Genomic DNA, 15189 nt, shown 5'->3' with positions numbered 1-15189 from the left:
CATTTTTGTATAATACTGAAAACTTGTAAAAAAAAAGAAGTCAAGATGTTAAGGAAATTAATTTATTTTAATATGAATCATGGTTGCACCACATGACCTTTTTTAAGGCTAGTGCCAATTCATCTTGACAAAAAACTCTGAAATCACTTAATTTAAAAGTTTTATATGAATTTATGTGTACACAACATTCTTAATGTTTGAACTACTGCAATAGATATTCTTTTTTTTATTATTTTAAAATTGACCTGTTGAAAATCCTTATTCGTCATTGACCCATATACATTCTGGAGTTTTAATTGTAAACTGTAAATATACAGTAACTAGGCAGGTTGTCAGTGTTGATGTGTGCTTGTACGTGCAGGTTTTTCCAGATGCTGTTATAAGTGTCCTAATACCGTATTTTCCGCACTATAAAGTGCACCTAAAAGCCTTTAATTTTCTCAAAAACCGGCAGTGCGCCTTATAATGCAGTGCGCCTTATATATGATCTTTACAGTAATTTCTGTTACTGTAGTCAGGGGGATTGTGGGTAATGTAGTTGGTGTCGCTGAAGTAACGGCGCTAAAAACGTCAGGAATCGTCGACGTTCAAGACAATAGCAGCGACGCTGACTCGCATAATGGCGACTTTGACGAGACGGAGCAAAGCTGGTTTTTATTTTGTTAATAAAGTTTGACATACCTTACTTTTCTTCTTGGTTTTGTTTTTGCATTTGCTGTAGGATTTTGTAGAATTTCCTGTAGCGCAGCTCCATTAGGTAGAAACTTAACTCAACTTCAGCCACTATAGTACGGTATTTTACCAGATATTTAGTGCGCCTTATATGTGGAAAGTTTTAAAATACGTCATTCATTGAAGGTGCGCCTTATAGTGCGGAAAATATGGTACATCATTTAAAAAGTAAAGGAGTGAGACTGTGTGCTCACCTCCGAGGAGCATTTCTTGCAGCAGGTTATCAATCTTGGCCATGCCAAAGAGTTTGACGAACTGGATCTGCTCGATCATCTGCCAGGTGATGCTCTGTAGCGTCGGCAGCAGCAGCAGGAGTTCCCCAAACCGGCCCCGGGAGTCGTACTGCCGGTCGTTGATGTAATCCTCCAGGCTCACCTGGACCTGGTACCGCATCCGCTTGATCTTCCCCGGATCACTCAGACCTTTAGCATCTGTGGGTCAGTAGAAATAAGGAGGTTTTACAAAGAGAAATCTTTTTGAACCTTATGTTAGTGACTGTGTTTCCATGCATCAATAACCCTTTTAAAACCTGAATATTAGCAATAACCAGGTTTTGCACGGCCATGTAAACACCAATAAACCCTTTTGAATAACTCGACATCTGGATTACTCTACTTTTAAAACCCGAATATTGGGTCATGTAAACACCAAACGGAATATCCCCATCAAACGGAACAGGAATTTGTTTTCTGCTCATGCTCTGTTCGCAAGGAATCCTGGTCTTTTGAGTCCAGGAAGTTCTTATAAACACGGAGAAACAAGACCAGGAGGAGACTAATCACTTCATAAATGTAATGAAGGATATGAACATTTTGGCATTTGTAGACGCTAGAAAGTACCGGGATAGAAGATTTACAAGAAGGTGAGAGAAAAGTTGCGCGACACGCCACACTCCAAAAGTGTGGCGTGGTCTTGCGTTTCTCCGTGTTTATAAGAACTTCCTGGACTCAAAAGACCAGGGGCCTCATTTATCAACCGTTCGTACGCACAGATATGTGCGTAAAGCGTGCGTAAGAACATTCCCACGCAAAGTCTGGAATTTATCAACATGTACCTGTGCGCAGGAATGCATGTAAATGTAAGCACAGCTCCGACCATGCGTACACACAAAACCTAGTGGTAGAACAGTGAAACTACAAATAGAACCCATTAAAAGAGTCACAGTGTTCAGCGATCTCAAACTTCACACACGTTCCCCGTTTCCTCCAAGTAATAAAATTCTCCATTAGTAATTTAGACATTTTGAATAATTGGTGTGACAAGCTATAAAAGACAGCTTTGGCAGGACGACCTGAAAAGAAAATACAAGTACCATGGCTTATCTTGCACTGTTGGAGGATTTAGAGACCGTGCGCTCCGAGGGAGCGCGTTTTCAAAGAGCGTGATCTGTTCAGTGAGAGCACGGAGCGGCTTCTCAGCAGGTAGCGCTTCCCCAAAAACATTCTGATGGATCTATGCCGTGATTTATAAACCTATGTTGGAGCGAGAGACCAAACGCATCCCAGTGCACATCCAGCTCCGTCCACTGGGATGTTTGACCACCGGAACATTTCAGAGAGGGATTGGAGACGTATTTCACAGCCGACACTAGCAGAATCATGTCGGCAGACAGTGTTGAATGCAATAATTTCTCTGGCCATAATTTACACCCAATTTCCATACACACATCACCAAGTCGAAATTAAACGAGGATTTCATGCCATCGCCGGATTCCCAAACACAATTGGAGCTAGAGATTGCACCCAAATCGCAATAAAAGCACCATCACATAATAAATTCAGTTACGTGAACATGAAAGGATTTCATTCAATCAATGCACAAATAATCTGCAATGCAACTATGTCTCTGTTGCCCGTCGTTGCCCGGTGGCCTGCAGGAACGCAACACTCATTTATTCTGCAGAACAGCTCTGTTGGTGTTTGCACCTCCAAGCAGGAGCTTTTGACTCCAACCAAATCTTAATTTATATGGATAATCTTCCAAAAAATATATCAAACATGGTCAACATAATTATTTTACTAGGTAAATATCACATACATAAATGCAAATGGAATAACAGCAAACCCTCCATTGTACATCTGAAAAATGAATGTAAACTGTACTAGCGTCTCTTAAACTGATGTGTGAAAAAAACGATATTGCCAAAAGCTTATATGAAACGATGTCTTTGTTTCTTAACTTTTACCCCCCCCAAATGTTGAATATCTGTAGATAATTGATTGTTTCGTTTCATTTGCCTTTTGTTGTAAACCCTACAGAATTTTGTTCAATGAAGTTTGAAAAGAAAAAAAACCTCCTGTTGTTGCTCCATATATGGTCAATTGGAGGCGTTTCTGAATGCAAGTGACGCTGTGGCAGGGTGGAGAGGTTGATGGGACACGCGCACCTGTGTCCCATCCGCCTGAGTGGCTGCAGCTCTCCACCCTGCCTGCCTTTATAAGGCAGAGCTGGACAGCAGCGAGGGGTCGGAGGAGCTGCTGGCGTGAGGTGCTTGTGCACTGGGTGATTTGATATAATAAAAAGGGTTCTGCACGAAACTCTGTGTCCTCTCCATCCTGTCGGTCGGGGCCCCGTGGCACTCACACTGCTACAGACGCTAACTATGCACGAGCACGGCAGTTAAGAACAGGTGGGATTTATTCATCGCTGACTGGTGTCCGCACGTTTGATAAATCCAGATTTTTTTGTACTTACACGCATTCGAAATTTCATTCCTACGACAGAATTTAGAACCTTTTCTACGAACGGTTGATAAATGAGGCCCCAGGATTCCTTGTGAACAGAGCATGCGCAGAAAACAAATTCCTGTTCCGTTTGATGGGGATATTCCGTTTGGTGTTTACATGACCCAATATTCAGGTTTAAAAAGGAGTAACCCAGGGCTCATATTCAGGTTTTTAAAAACCCGAATATGAGCAAATTTGGGTTATTCAAAGGGGTTATTGGTGTTTACATGGCTGTGCAAATTCGGGTTATTGCCAATATTCGGGTTTTAAAAGGGTTATTGACTGCATGGAAACACAGTCGACTTGAAGAGGAATTTGAAGATTCCAAAAGTTTTGTCCAAAGCTGATACCTGGATCAAAGAAAACGATGGCCTTCAAGCAGGCGTATTCGTTGTCATCTATCTGAAGCTCTTGGAAAGGCAGAACCAGCTCGTCCAGGATTCTCACGGCCACCCTGCCGACCTCCAGCTCTGGACAGTTTCTGGGAATAATGTGGTCATTTCCTACAGGGGATGCACATTTTAAAAAAAAAACATTATTGATATTATTTTATTGTTAAAAATGAATGACAGGACAAGCATTTGCATGATGTGCATGTAAACACCCCATTGTGTGTGACTTTTACCTAATAAAAGGATGTCCTTGTAGAGCATGGACCTCTTTGCAGCACCGAGCAGGAGATGCTCTCCCGCATGAGCTCGCAGCAAAGCCACCTGCACAGTGAAGGATCTGACATGAGACTCAAGCTACACTGCAAATCAGCAAATCAGTTACTAAGTCCTGGTGATCACACTGTTAATCATTCTGCATTTTTGTCAACGGATATAACTTTAAAACCATCCCATCATAACCTAAACGTAGGATTAAAATACATTAACCACCCGGGTTGAAAGTTTAAGAGTGTGGAGCTCGCTGGGGCCTGTTATCCTTGGTCTGTTTTTTTCTTCTGTCCTGCTTTTCTTCTTCTAAGCTTCACTTTATTGAGGAAGAAGACATTTTGAGGAAAATCATGGGCTCTTGCAACTCACATTGTAGTTGTGACCAGTACTGGAGTTGTAAAAAAAAATCAGGGGGGATGGTGGATTTGATCATATGGGGACAAATAATTTGTGCTGATTACAAATAATATAATATATTACAAATAATAGCAGTGACCAAAACAGCTGCAGAAATACTGCAGGAATGACATAGCAGCAGTTAAATGCAGCCTTCTGTAAGCTTTAAATATCCACTGGGCTTACATCAAATACATCAAAACACAACAATAAAAAACACTTTTCTGAACTTATCAATATGACTCTGTCCTTCACAGGATAAGTAACATGGATCACTGCAAAAACTCACAATCTTAACAAGAATATTTGTCTTATTTCTAGTTAAAATGTCTCATTTTAGTAAAAAAAATCTCATTACACTTAAAACAAGACTCATCACTGGAAAAAACAACAATTTTCACCTGTTTCAAGTAGATTTTCACTTGAAATAAGTAGAAAAATCTGCCAGTGGAACAAGATTTTTTTTGCTTGTAATAAGAAGATAAATCTTTACTTGAAACAGGTGAAAATTGTCAAATAAGTTATTTTTCTGCTGTTTTCTGGTGATGACTCTAAATGTTGAAATAGCAGTAAAACCACATTAATTGATGAAACGACATAAGGGATGGAAAGGAGGGATGTCATCCCCCCTCACCCCCCTTCGACTCCAGCACTGGTTGTGACTGGACTGGTTGATGAGTGACCAGCGTGTTTATAGTGACCAGCGTGTCTATAGTGACCAGCGTGTCTATAGTGACCAGCGTGTCTATAATGACCAGCTTGTCTATAGTGACCAGCGTGTCTATAGTGACCAGCGTGTCTATAATGACCAGCGTGTCTATAGTGACCAGCGTGTCTATAATGACCAGCGTGTCTATAGTGACCAGCGTGTCTATAGTGACCAGCGTGTCTATAGTGACCAGCGTGTCTATAGTGACTAGTGTGTCTATAGTGACCAGCGTGTCTATAGTGACCAGTGTGTCTATAGTGACCAGCTTGTCTATAGTGACCAACGTGTCTATAGTGACCAGTGTGTCTATAGTGACCAGCGTGTCTATAGTGACCAACGTGTCTATAGTGACCAGTGTGTCTATAGTGACCAGCGTGTCTATAGTGACCAGCTTGTCTATAGTGACCAACGTGTCTATAGTGACCAGTGTGTCTATAGTGACCAGCGTGTCTATAGTGACCAGCGTGTCTATAGTGACCAACGTGTCTATAGTGACCAACGTGTCTATAGTGACCAGCTTGTCTATAGTGACCAGCTTGTCTATAGTGACCAGCGTGTCTATAGTGACCAGCTTGTCTATAGTGACCAGCGTGTCTATAGTGACCAGCTTGTCTATAGTGACCAGCGTGTCTATAGTGACCAGCTTGTCTATAGTGACCAACGTGTCTATAGTGACCAGCTTGTCTATAGTGACCAGCTTGTCTATAGTGACCAGCGTGTCTATAGTGACTAGTGTGTCTATAAAGCCCAGCGTGTCTATAGTGACCAGCTTGTCTATAGTGACCAGCGTGTCTATAGTGACCAGCTTGTCTATAGTGACCAGCGTGTCTATAGTGACCAGCGTGTCTATAGTGACCAGCTTGTCTATAGTGACCAGCGTGTCTATAGTGACCAGCTTGTCTATAGTGACCAACGTGTCTATAGTGACCAGCTTGTCTATAGTGACCAGCGTGTCTATAGTGACCAGCTTGTCTATAGTGACCAGCGTGTCTATATTGACCAGCGTGTCTATAAAGCCCAGTGTGTCTATAGTGACCAGCGTGTCTATAAAGACCAGCGTGTCTATAGTGACCAGCTTGTCTATAGTGACCAGCGTGTCTATAGTGACCAGCGTGTCTATAGTGACCAGCTTGTCTATAGTGACCAGCGTGTCTATAGTGACCAGCGTGTCTATAGTGACCAGCTTGTCTATAGTGACCAGTGTGTCTATATTGACCAGCGCGTCTATATTGACCAGCGTGTCTACAATGACCAGCGTGTCTATAGTGACCAGCGTGTCTATAGTGACCAGCACGTCTATAGTGACCAGCGTGTCTATAGTGACCAGCTTGTCTATAGTGACCAGTGTGTCTATATTGACCAGCGCGTCTATATTGACCAGCGTGTCTACAATGACCAGCGTGTCTATAGTGACCAGCTTGTCTATAGTGACCAGCGTGTCTATAGTGACCAGCGTGTCTATAGTGACCAGCGTGTCTATAGTGACCAGCTTGTCTATAGTGACCAGCGTGTCTATAGTGACCAGCGTGTCTATAGTGACCAGCGTGTCTATATTGACCAGCGTGTCTACAATGACCAGCGTGTCTATAGTGACCAGCGTGTCTATAGTGACCAGCGTGTCTATATTGACCAGCGTGTCTACAATGACCAGCGTGTCTATAGTGACCAGCGTGTCTACAATGACCAGCGTGTCTATAGTGACCAGCGTGTCTATAGTGACCAGCACGTCTATAGTGACCAGCGTGTCTATAGTGACCAGCGTGTCTATAGTGACCAGCGTGTCTATATTGACCAGCGTGTCTATAGTGACCAGCTTGTCTATAGTGACCAGCGTGTCTATAGTGACCAGCGTGTCTATAGTGACCAGCTTGTCTATAGTGACCAGCGTGTCTATAGTGACCAGCGTGTCTATAGTGACCAGCGTGTCTATATTGACCAGCGTGTCTACAATGACCAGCGTGTCTATAGTGACCAGCGTGTCTATAGTGACCAGCGTGTCTATAGTGACCAGTGTGTCTATAGTGACCAGCGTGTCTATAGTGACCAGCGTGTCTATAGTGACCAGCGTGTCTATATTGACCAGCGTGTCTACAATGACCAGCGTGTCTATAGTGACCAGCGTGTCTATAGTGACCAGGGTGTCTATAGTGACCAGCGTGTCTATAGTGACCAGCGTGTCTATAGTGACCAGCGTGTCTATAGTGACCAGGGTGTCTATAGTGACCAGCGTGTCTATAGTGACCAGCGCGTCTATAGTGACCAGCGTGTCTATAGTGACCAGCGTGTCTACAGTGACCAGCGTGTCTATAGTGACCAGCGTGTCTATAGTGACCAGCGTGTCTATATTGACCAGCGTGTCTATAAAGCCCAGCGTGTCTATAGTGACCAGCGTGTCTATAGTGACCAGCGTGTCTATAGTGACCAGCGTGTCTATAGTGACCAGCGTGTCTATATTGACCAGCGTGTCTATAGTGACCAGCGTGTCTATATTGACCAGCGTGTCTATAGTGACCAGCGTGTCTATATTGACCAGCGTGTCTATAAAGCCCAGCGTGTCTATAGTGACCAGCGTGTCTATAGTGACCAGCGCGTCTATAGTGACCAGCGTGTCTATAGTGACCAGCGTGTCTATATTGACCAGTGTGTCTATAAAGCCCAGCGTGTCTATAGTGACCAGCTTGTCTATAGTGACCAGCGTGTCTATAGTGACCAGCGTGTCTATAGTGACCAGCGTGTCTATAGTGACCAGCGTGTCTATAGTGACCAGCGTGTCTATAAAGACCAGCGTGTCTATAGTGACCAGCGCGTCTATAGTGACCAGCGTGTCTATAGTGACCAGCGTGTCTATAATGACCAGCTTGTCTATAGTGACCAGCGTGTCTATAGTGACCAGCGTGTCTATAGTGACCAGCGTGTCTATAGTGACCAGCTTGTCTATAGTGACCTGCTTGTCTATAGTGACCAGCGTGTCTATAGTGACCAGCGCGTCTATAGTGACCAGCGTGTCTATAGTGACCAGCGTGTCTATAAAGACCAGCGTGTCTATAGTGACCAGCGTGTCTATAAAGACCAGCGTGTCTATAGTGACCAGCGCGTCTATAGTGACCAGCGTGTCTATAGTGACCAGCGTGTCTATAATGACCAGCTTGTCTATAGTGACCAGCGTGTCTATAGTGACCAGCGTGTCTATAGTGACCAGCGTGTCTATAGTGACCAGCGCGTCTATAGTGACCAGCGTGTCTATAGTGACCAGCGTGTCTATAATGACCAGCTTGTCTATAGTGACCAGCGCGTCTATAGTGACCAGCGTGTCTATAGTGACCAGCGTGTCTATAGTGACCAGCTTGTCTATAGTGACCTGCTTGTCTATAGTGACCAGCGTGTCTATAGTGACCAGCGTGTCTATAATGACCAGCTTGTCTATAGTGACTAGTGTGTCTATAATGACCAGCTTGTCTATAGTGACCAGCGTGTCTATAGTGACCAGCGCGTCTATAGTGACCAGCGCGTCTATAGTGACCAGCGTGTCTATAGTGACCAGCTTGTCTATAGTGACCAGCTTGTCTATAAAGACCAGCTTGTCTATAGTGACCAGCGTGTCTATAGTGACCAGCGTGTCTATAGTGACCAGTGTGTCTATAGTGACCAGCGTGTCTATAGTGACCAGCGTGTCTATAGTGACCAGCTTGTCTATAGTGACCAGCGTGTCTATAGTGACCAGCTTGTCTATAGTGACCAGCTTGTCTATAAAGACCAGCTTGTCTATAGTGACCAGCTTGTCTATAGTGACCAGCTTGTCTATAAAGACCAGCTTGTCTATAGTGACCAGCGTGTCTATAGTGACCAGCGTGTCTGTAGTGACCAGTGTGTCTATAGTGACCAGCTTGTCTATAGTGACCAGCGTGTCTATAGTGACCAGCGTGTCTGTAGTGACCAGTGTGTCTATAGTGACCAGCTTGTCTATAGTGACCAGCGTGTCTATAGTGACCAGCTTGTCTATAGTGACCAGTGTGTCTATATTGACCAGCTTGTCTATAATGACCAGCGTGTCTATAATGACCAGCGTGTCTATAGTGACCTGCTTGTCTATATTGACCAGCGTGTCTATAGTGACCAGCATGTCTATAGTGACCTGCTTGTCTATATTGACCAGCGTGTCTATAGTGACCAGCGTGTCTATAATGACCAGCGTGTCTATAGTGACCAGCGTGTCTATAGTGACCAGCGTGTCTATAGTGACCAGCGTGTCTATAGTGACCAGCGTGTCTATAGTGACCAGCGTGTCTCTACGGGTGTGTACTGAGCTTGCCTGGTCGTCCAGGGGCAGGTCACAGAAGGCTGGGATGTATTTGGCCCATTCCACCAGGACCAGCAGCTGCTGCTTCATGGACTCACACACGTCGGTGATGGTGGCAATCTTCTTGGCCCTTATGTCTCCATTTAATATCGGAGCAGGGGACGTGATCTACAGAGAGAAACACACGGGTTACAATACGATGCAAGTGATTCATGGCAGTGATTGTAGGTCTTGGATGAATAGATTGTACCTGTCTTGACAGAACATCTGCCTGAATAAGTGCATTTATGGACGGTAAACTGCTGTCTTCGTAGCTGGATCTCCTGGTGCTGATCCGGTCTCTTTCGTTCTGTACAGCTAAAATCACAGACATGTTTAGTACCAGGTAGGGATGGGCGGTTTGGACTAAAAAATGTATCACGATCATTTCTGGCATTTATCCCCATAACGATAAAAATGATTAAAAAAACGATTAAAAAAAATACCAATTCAACTCCACCGTTTTAACTACAAATCTATCACCCCATTCAGTCTTTGGAGCCCCCAAATCACTGTTCTAAAAGATACTAAATACTAAACTACACCAATTAAATTGAATGGATGAAAACAAATTACAGTTACACCTGTACTGCAAAACTGCAATGACTCAGATCCGCCATGTTTGTTACACAAACACGTCATCAATGGGAATTTATCCTCCTTCCTTCCTTCCTTCCTTCCTTCCTTCCTTCCTTCCTTCCTTCCTTCCTTCCTTCCTTCCTTCCTTCCTTCCTTCCTTCCTTCCTTCCTTCCTTCCTTCCTTCCTTCCTTCCTTCCTTCCTTCCTTCCTTCCTTCCTTCTTTCCTCCCTCCCTTCCTTCCTTCCTTCCTTCCTTCCTTCCTTCCTTCCTTCCTTCCTTCCTTCCTTCCTTCCTTCCTTCCTTCTTTCCTCCCTCCCTTCCTTCCTTCCTTCCTTCCTTCCTTCCTTCCTTCCTTCCTTCCTTCCTTCCTTCCTTCCTTCCTTCCTTCCTTCCTTCACGTACGTTGTGCATGGATTTAACACAGAACCATAAATCAGCTTTTCACAAAAACGTCATCAATGGGAAATTATCGTTTTTACCACGAGATGACAAATTCCATTCCTAGTACCATTGTTGTTTAATTTAAAAGGTGTAGTTTTAATGTGACCAAACTGAAATGAAAATGCCAAAATGAAGCAAAAACAAAAATAAACATTTGCTGGATTTTCTCAATTCCAGTGTTGCACAAATAATGAGTTGGGAGACATTTGAAAGAGAAATGGGCCTTCCAAGGTTGCCATGTTTATCAGTATATGGGGATTATTGCTAGGAAATGTTTGCTCAGCATAAGCTGGTCAGAGACCTGAGCTCAGGGAGTGAACATTAACGAAGTGGTGTTCTCCTGGGGATTGCAAAACCACGGACACGTAGCATCAATCTAGTGGAGACCAGACACCTAACACACACACACACACACACACACACACACACACACACACACACACACACACACACACACACACACACACACACACACACACACACACACACACACACACACACACACACACACACACCTACCTTCTTTCTTCATGCCAGCCCTGAAGCATTTCTTCAGTCTGCAGTATCTACATTGATTCCTCTTGTCCTTGTCCACTATACACTGTCTGTTAAACCTAGAAAGAGGAGGAAAAATGTATTTATTTTAAAAAAAGAGAGCATTTTTACAAGGGAAGCAAAAATAGATGCAACAATTAGTTAGACAACTATGTTTCTTTAACTATCTTAACTATCTTTAACTAGTGTTGTAAACAGTATTTTCCAGTTCTATGAAGGACCAATATTTTCTTCTCATAGCATCTCAAAAATATGAAAGCTCACTTTGGAGACTAGTAAATCTCTAATATCTAACATTTTGTCAAAAGATTATATTACAGGATAATCGGCAGATTAGTATTAACTAATTACAGGACTGTCTCAGAGAATTAGAATATTGTGATAAAGTTCTTTATTTTCTGTAATGCAATTAAAAAAACAAAAATTTCATACATTCTGGATTCATTACAAATCAACTGAAATATTGCAAGCCTTTTTATTATTTTAGTATTGCTGATTACGGCTTACAGTTTAAGATAAAGATTCACAGAATATTCTAATATTTTGAGATAGGATATTTGAGTTTTCTTAAGCTGTAAACCATGATCAGCAATATTAAGATAATAAAAGGCTTGCAATCTTTCACTTGATTTGTAATGAATCCAGAATGTATGACATTTTTGCATTACAGAAAATAAAGGACTTTATCACAATATTCTAATTTTCTGAGACGGTCCTGTATGTGCAGTAGTTTGATGTGCAATAGTTAGCTTTAATGGCAGATCAACAGCAGAAGGAAATGACGTTTTTCTGTAGTATTTCCCTCCTTTGTTGCAAACACGTCCTCACCTGCACGAGTACATGTGGTTTTTGCGAACGCTGCGTCTGAAGAAGCCCTTGCAGCCGTCGCAGCTGGAGGCCCCGTAGTGTTTCCCCGTGGCTCTGTCTCCACATATGGCACACAAACTGCCCACGGCCAGGTGGCCCGTGGCGTTCATGTTGGCACTCTCCACCGGGGACGAGTCTGACATGCAGAGAAACGAGCAAGAGGGGAAACACGCATTCAGGTTATTAGTTGTAGGGCCTATAACAATTGGAGGACTGAAACTGGATCAAGGGTGTTCTTAATTATGCAAGCAACAAGCTTACATAATTACATTTGATCACAATTCCAGTACTGTAAAACAGAGTTGGCACATGATGGACTGTCTCACAGAACAATATGATTTAAGGAATGTGCAGAGGTGTCAAGTAACGAAATACAAATACTTTGTTACCTTACTTAAGTAGAAATTTTGGTTATCTATACTTCACTGGAGTAATTATTTTTACTTTTACTCCTTACATTTTCACACAATTATCTGTACTTTTTACTCCTTACATTTTAAAAACAGCCTCGTTACTCTATTTCATTTCGGCCTTTAAATAAAACTATCCAGTTAAATTGCTCCATCCGGATAGAGTGAATTTGGTTGTGGTTGTTTCAGATGTTCTTGTCCAGTTTTGTTCTTACATCCGTTCCCTCAGATTCCTGCAACTAAACTTGGATGTACATTCCAATAAAGGTTAGGATAAATGATAACATGAACATGAAGTTTGACTTTTTGCACCATTACAATACTTATAGGCAACTAGTCATCATATCTGCTGCTCTCTGAAACACATGTTAATGCTCAATAGTACACATATATGCTTCTTTAATATATTTATATTAACACATGTTAATGCTCAATAGTACATATATGGTTCTTTAATATATTTGCATTATACTAAGATGCATTCATTTTCAATGGCTTTTGTCCTTAATGGCTTTTTACATTACTTTTACTTTTATACTTTAAGTAGTTTTGAAACCAGTACTTTTATACCTTTACTTGAGTAAAAAACTTGAGTTGATACTTCAACTTGTACAGGAGTATTTTTAAACTCTAGTATCTATACTTCTACCTGAGTAATGAATGTGAATACTTTGGACACCTCTGGTTGTGTGTGCGTGTGAGTGAAGACGTGACGGCTGAGTAAAGACTGTGAGGATCTCCGGCCTGAGTAGCTCAGAGAGTCAACAAAGCCCAGTAATGTTGGTTTGATTACGTCTGGAAAGTTAATCACTGGAGACACTTTTCTCTTTAGTCACACTAGCAGTCATAAGATGAGGTCAATCAATTAGGTTATCATGACATGCTATAGAAATGTATTGGATAGATTAAAGACAGCAAGCATACTTATGTGGACATTGTGTGTGTGCATATATGTGTGTGTGTGTGTGTGTGTGTGTGTGTGTGTGCATATGTGTGTGTGTGTGCATATGTGTGTGAGTGAGTGAGTGAGTTAAAGGGATGAAAAAGCTGAGCTTGTCCACCGCGAGGCCTTCTCTTTACCTTAACTGTCTTTGGGAACCTTTGGATCAGGTCATGGGAGACTGCCTATATAAATAACTGGATGTAATTGTACACACATGTTGAAAACTACACCTTTCTTCACTTGAAATTCTGTGGGAACAGGTTGTTTGTAATAAGAGAAGGGTGATCACGATACTCCAGAGTGAACGTCAATTCACTGTCATCAGTCTGACAGCAACATCACTACACATGCTGAAACAGGTTAAAGATGCTCGGACCAAAATGACCCTACTGCTCTGAGAATACGACAGTCTGACGAAACGGCACCTAATGTTTTACTACGGCACCCCAGGGTGATAAAAGCAGAGGATCCGCTCTGTGTCAGCTGGAGCAAAGATGGACACATGACCCTCTGTCCTCTCCCGACCAAAGTGTTAAATCAGCAGCAGTTTCAAAGTTCAGTACCAGAGCTGCATGTACACCACTCACCTGTGCCCAAGGGCAGCACCTGCATGTTCTCGAACTCCAGCGTGGTGTAGGCCGGATCCAGAGCCTCGCTGTAGTCTGCCATGTCCATGTCTACAGGTCGTTTAGGGCAAACAAATTCTCCTGACAGTACCTGACAGTGGGACACAAGGACTCGTCCAAGGAACTAACGCACCCCCCCACCTCCTCCTCCTCTTTTCTCACACCCCCACACACCTCTAATCAGAGCCCCCCTCCCTCTTTCCAGAGCTCCGCCTCGTTACAGGACAGATCTGTGGCCCAACGGAGTGTGATGAGGAGCTGCTGGAGCCTGAGCGGAGGCCGGAGGGCAGAGAGTGACAGCAGAGCTCCTCTCCTCCTCCCCGATCCCTCCTCCACTAACCAGCAGAGAGGTGGGACGTCTGTCCCGTCAATGGTTAACTCGTCCCTTCAATGGTCAATCACATGTCTCTTTTTTGTTGTTTTTCAGTAGTGGACAAACAAATTCTCCATGAGTGCAACATCAGGCCAACCACCTTCAAACTGATTTATTGTAGATTGTATGTTGCAGTGCGTGCTGTCACACTCACGCTGCATACAACGTCAACGTAAGGTGCAAATAAAGGTGCAGCTGCATATACGTCTGCGTCTCTGCAGATTTAACAATCAGAGTTGAATGTGTTTTCATGGAAGGTTCATGAAGGCTTGTAGCACCCTATAATGTAATAATTTCACCCTATAATGTAATAATTTCACCCTATAATGTAATAATTTCGTGAAAATGTAATAAAATGTGCACTTAATTCATTCGAAAATGTAATAAAATCCAATAATGTAATAACTTCACCAATAATGTAATAAAATATCCTGACTGATATTGTAATAACATTTTTACCGATAATGTAATACCTTATTACATTATTGGGAATTTAGTACATTTTCAGGTGAGTTTTTTTTATTTTTTTTCCAAAACTGATAATTTAATACTTGACAAATAATGTAATATATATGTTCATTTTCAGTCCAGAGTTCTACATTTTGTGTTTTAAGTATCTAAGAATGTTATATACACTGGATTTGAAACACCAGAATGACTATTGGGTTAAATTGCAGACTTTGAGTAACATGTAATACATTCCCAATAATGTAATAAGATATTACATTATCGGTAAAAATGTTATTACAATATCAGTCAGGATATTTTATTACATTATTGGTGAAGTTATTACATTATTGGATTTTATTACATTTTCGATTGAGTTAAGTGCAAAT

The 15189-nt window shown here is 42.3% G+C and overlaps 1 protein-coding gene across 2 annotated transcripts in view; it reads right to left on the bottom strand.

Annotated features, from left to right (window-relative positions):
* The window catches only part of hnf4a (hepatocyte nuclear factor 4, alpha), a 40480-nt gene that overhangs the window by 2846 nt on the left and 22445 nt on the right, over positions 1 to 15189 (bottom strand). The window contains exons 1-8 of one of the 2 annotated variants that reach the window (XM_061735161.1): positions 13942 to 14104; positions 11963 to 12137; positions 11099 to 11193; positions 9770 to 9876; positions 9532 to 9687; positions 4084 to 4171; positions 3809 to 3961; positions 927 to 1163 (exon numbers count right to left, since the gene is read on the bottom strand). In XM_061735161.1, coding sequence (XP_061591145.1) covers positions 927 to 1163; positions 3809 to 3961; positions 4084 to 4171; positions 9532 to 9687; positions 9770 to 9876; positions 11099 to 11193; positions 11963 to 12137; positions 13942 to 14029 — 1099 coding nt within the window. In that variant the 5' untranslated portion in view covers positions 14030 to 14104. Of the gene's footprint in view, positions 1 to 926; positions 1164 to 3808; positions 3962 to 4083; positions 4172 to 9531; positions 9688 to 9769; positions 9877 to 11098; positions 11194 to 11962; positions 12138 to 13941; positions 14105 to 15189 lie in introns of those variants that run through there. The other variant, XM_061735162.1, reaches the window with a different exon arrangement.

The sequence above is a fragment of the Cololabis saira genome, chromosome 12 (assembly GCF_033807715.1).
Source record: "Cololabis saira isolate AMF1-May2022 chromosome 12, fColSai1.1, whole genome shotgun sequence".
NCBI classification, from domain to species: Eukaryota; Metazoa; Chordata; class Actinopteri; order Beloniformes; family Belonidae; genus Cololabis; species Cololabis saira.
The sequence above is the reverse complement of the archived record's forward strand: the minus strand, read 5'-3'. Positions and strand labels throughout refer to the sequence as shown.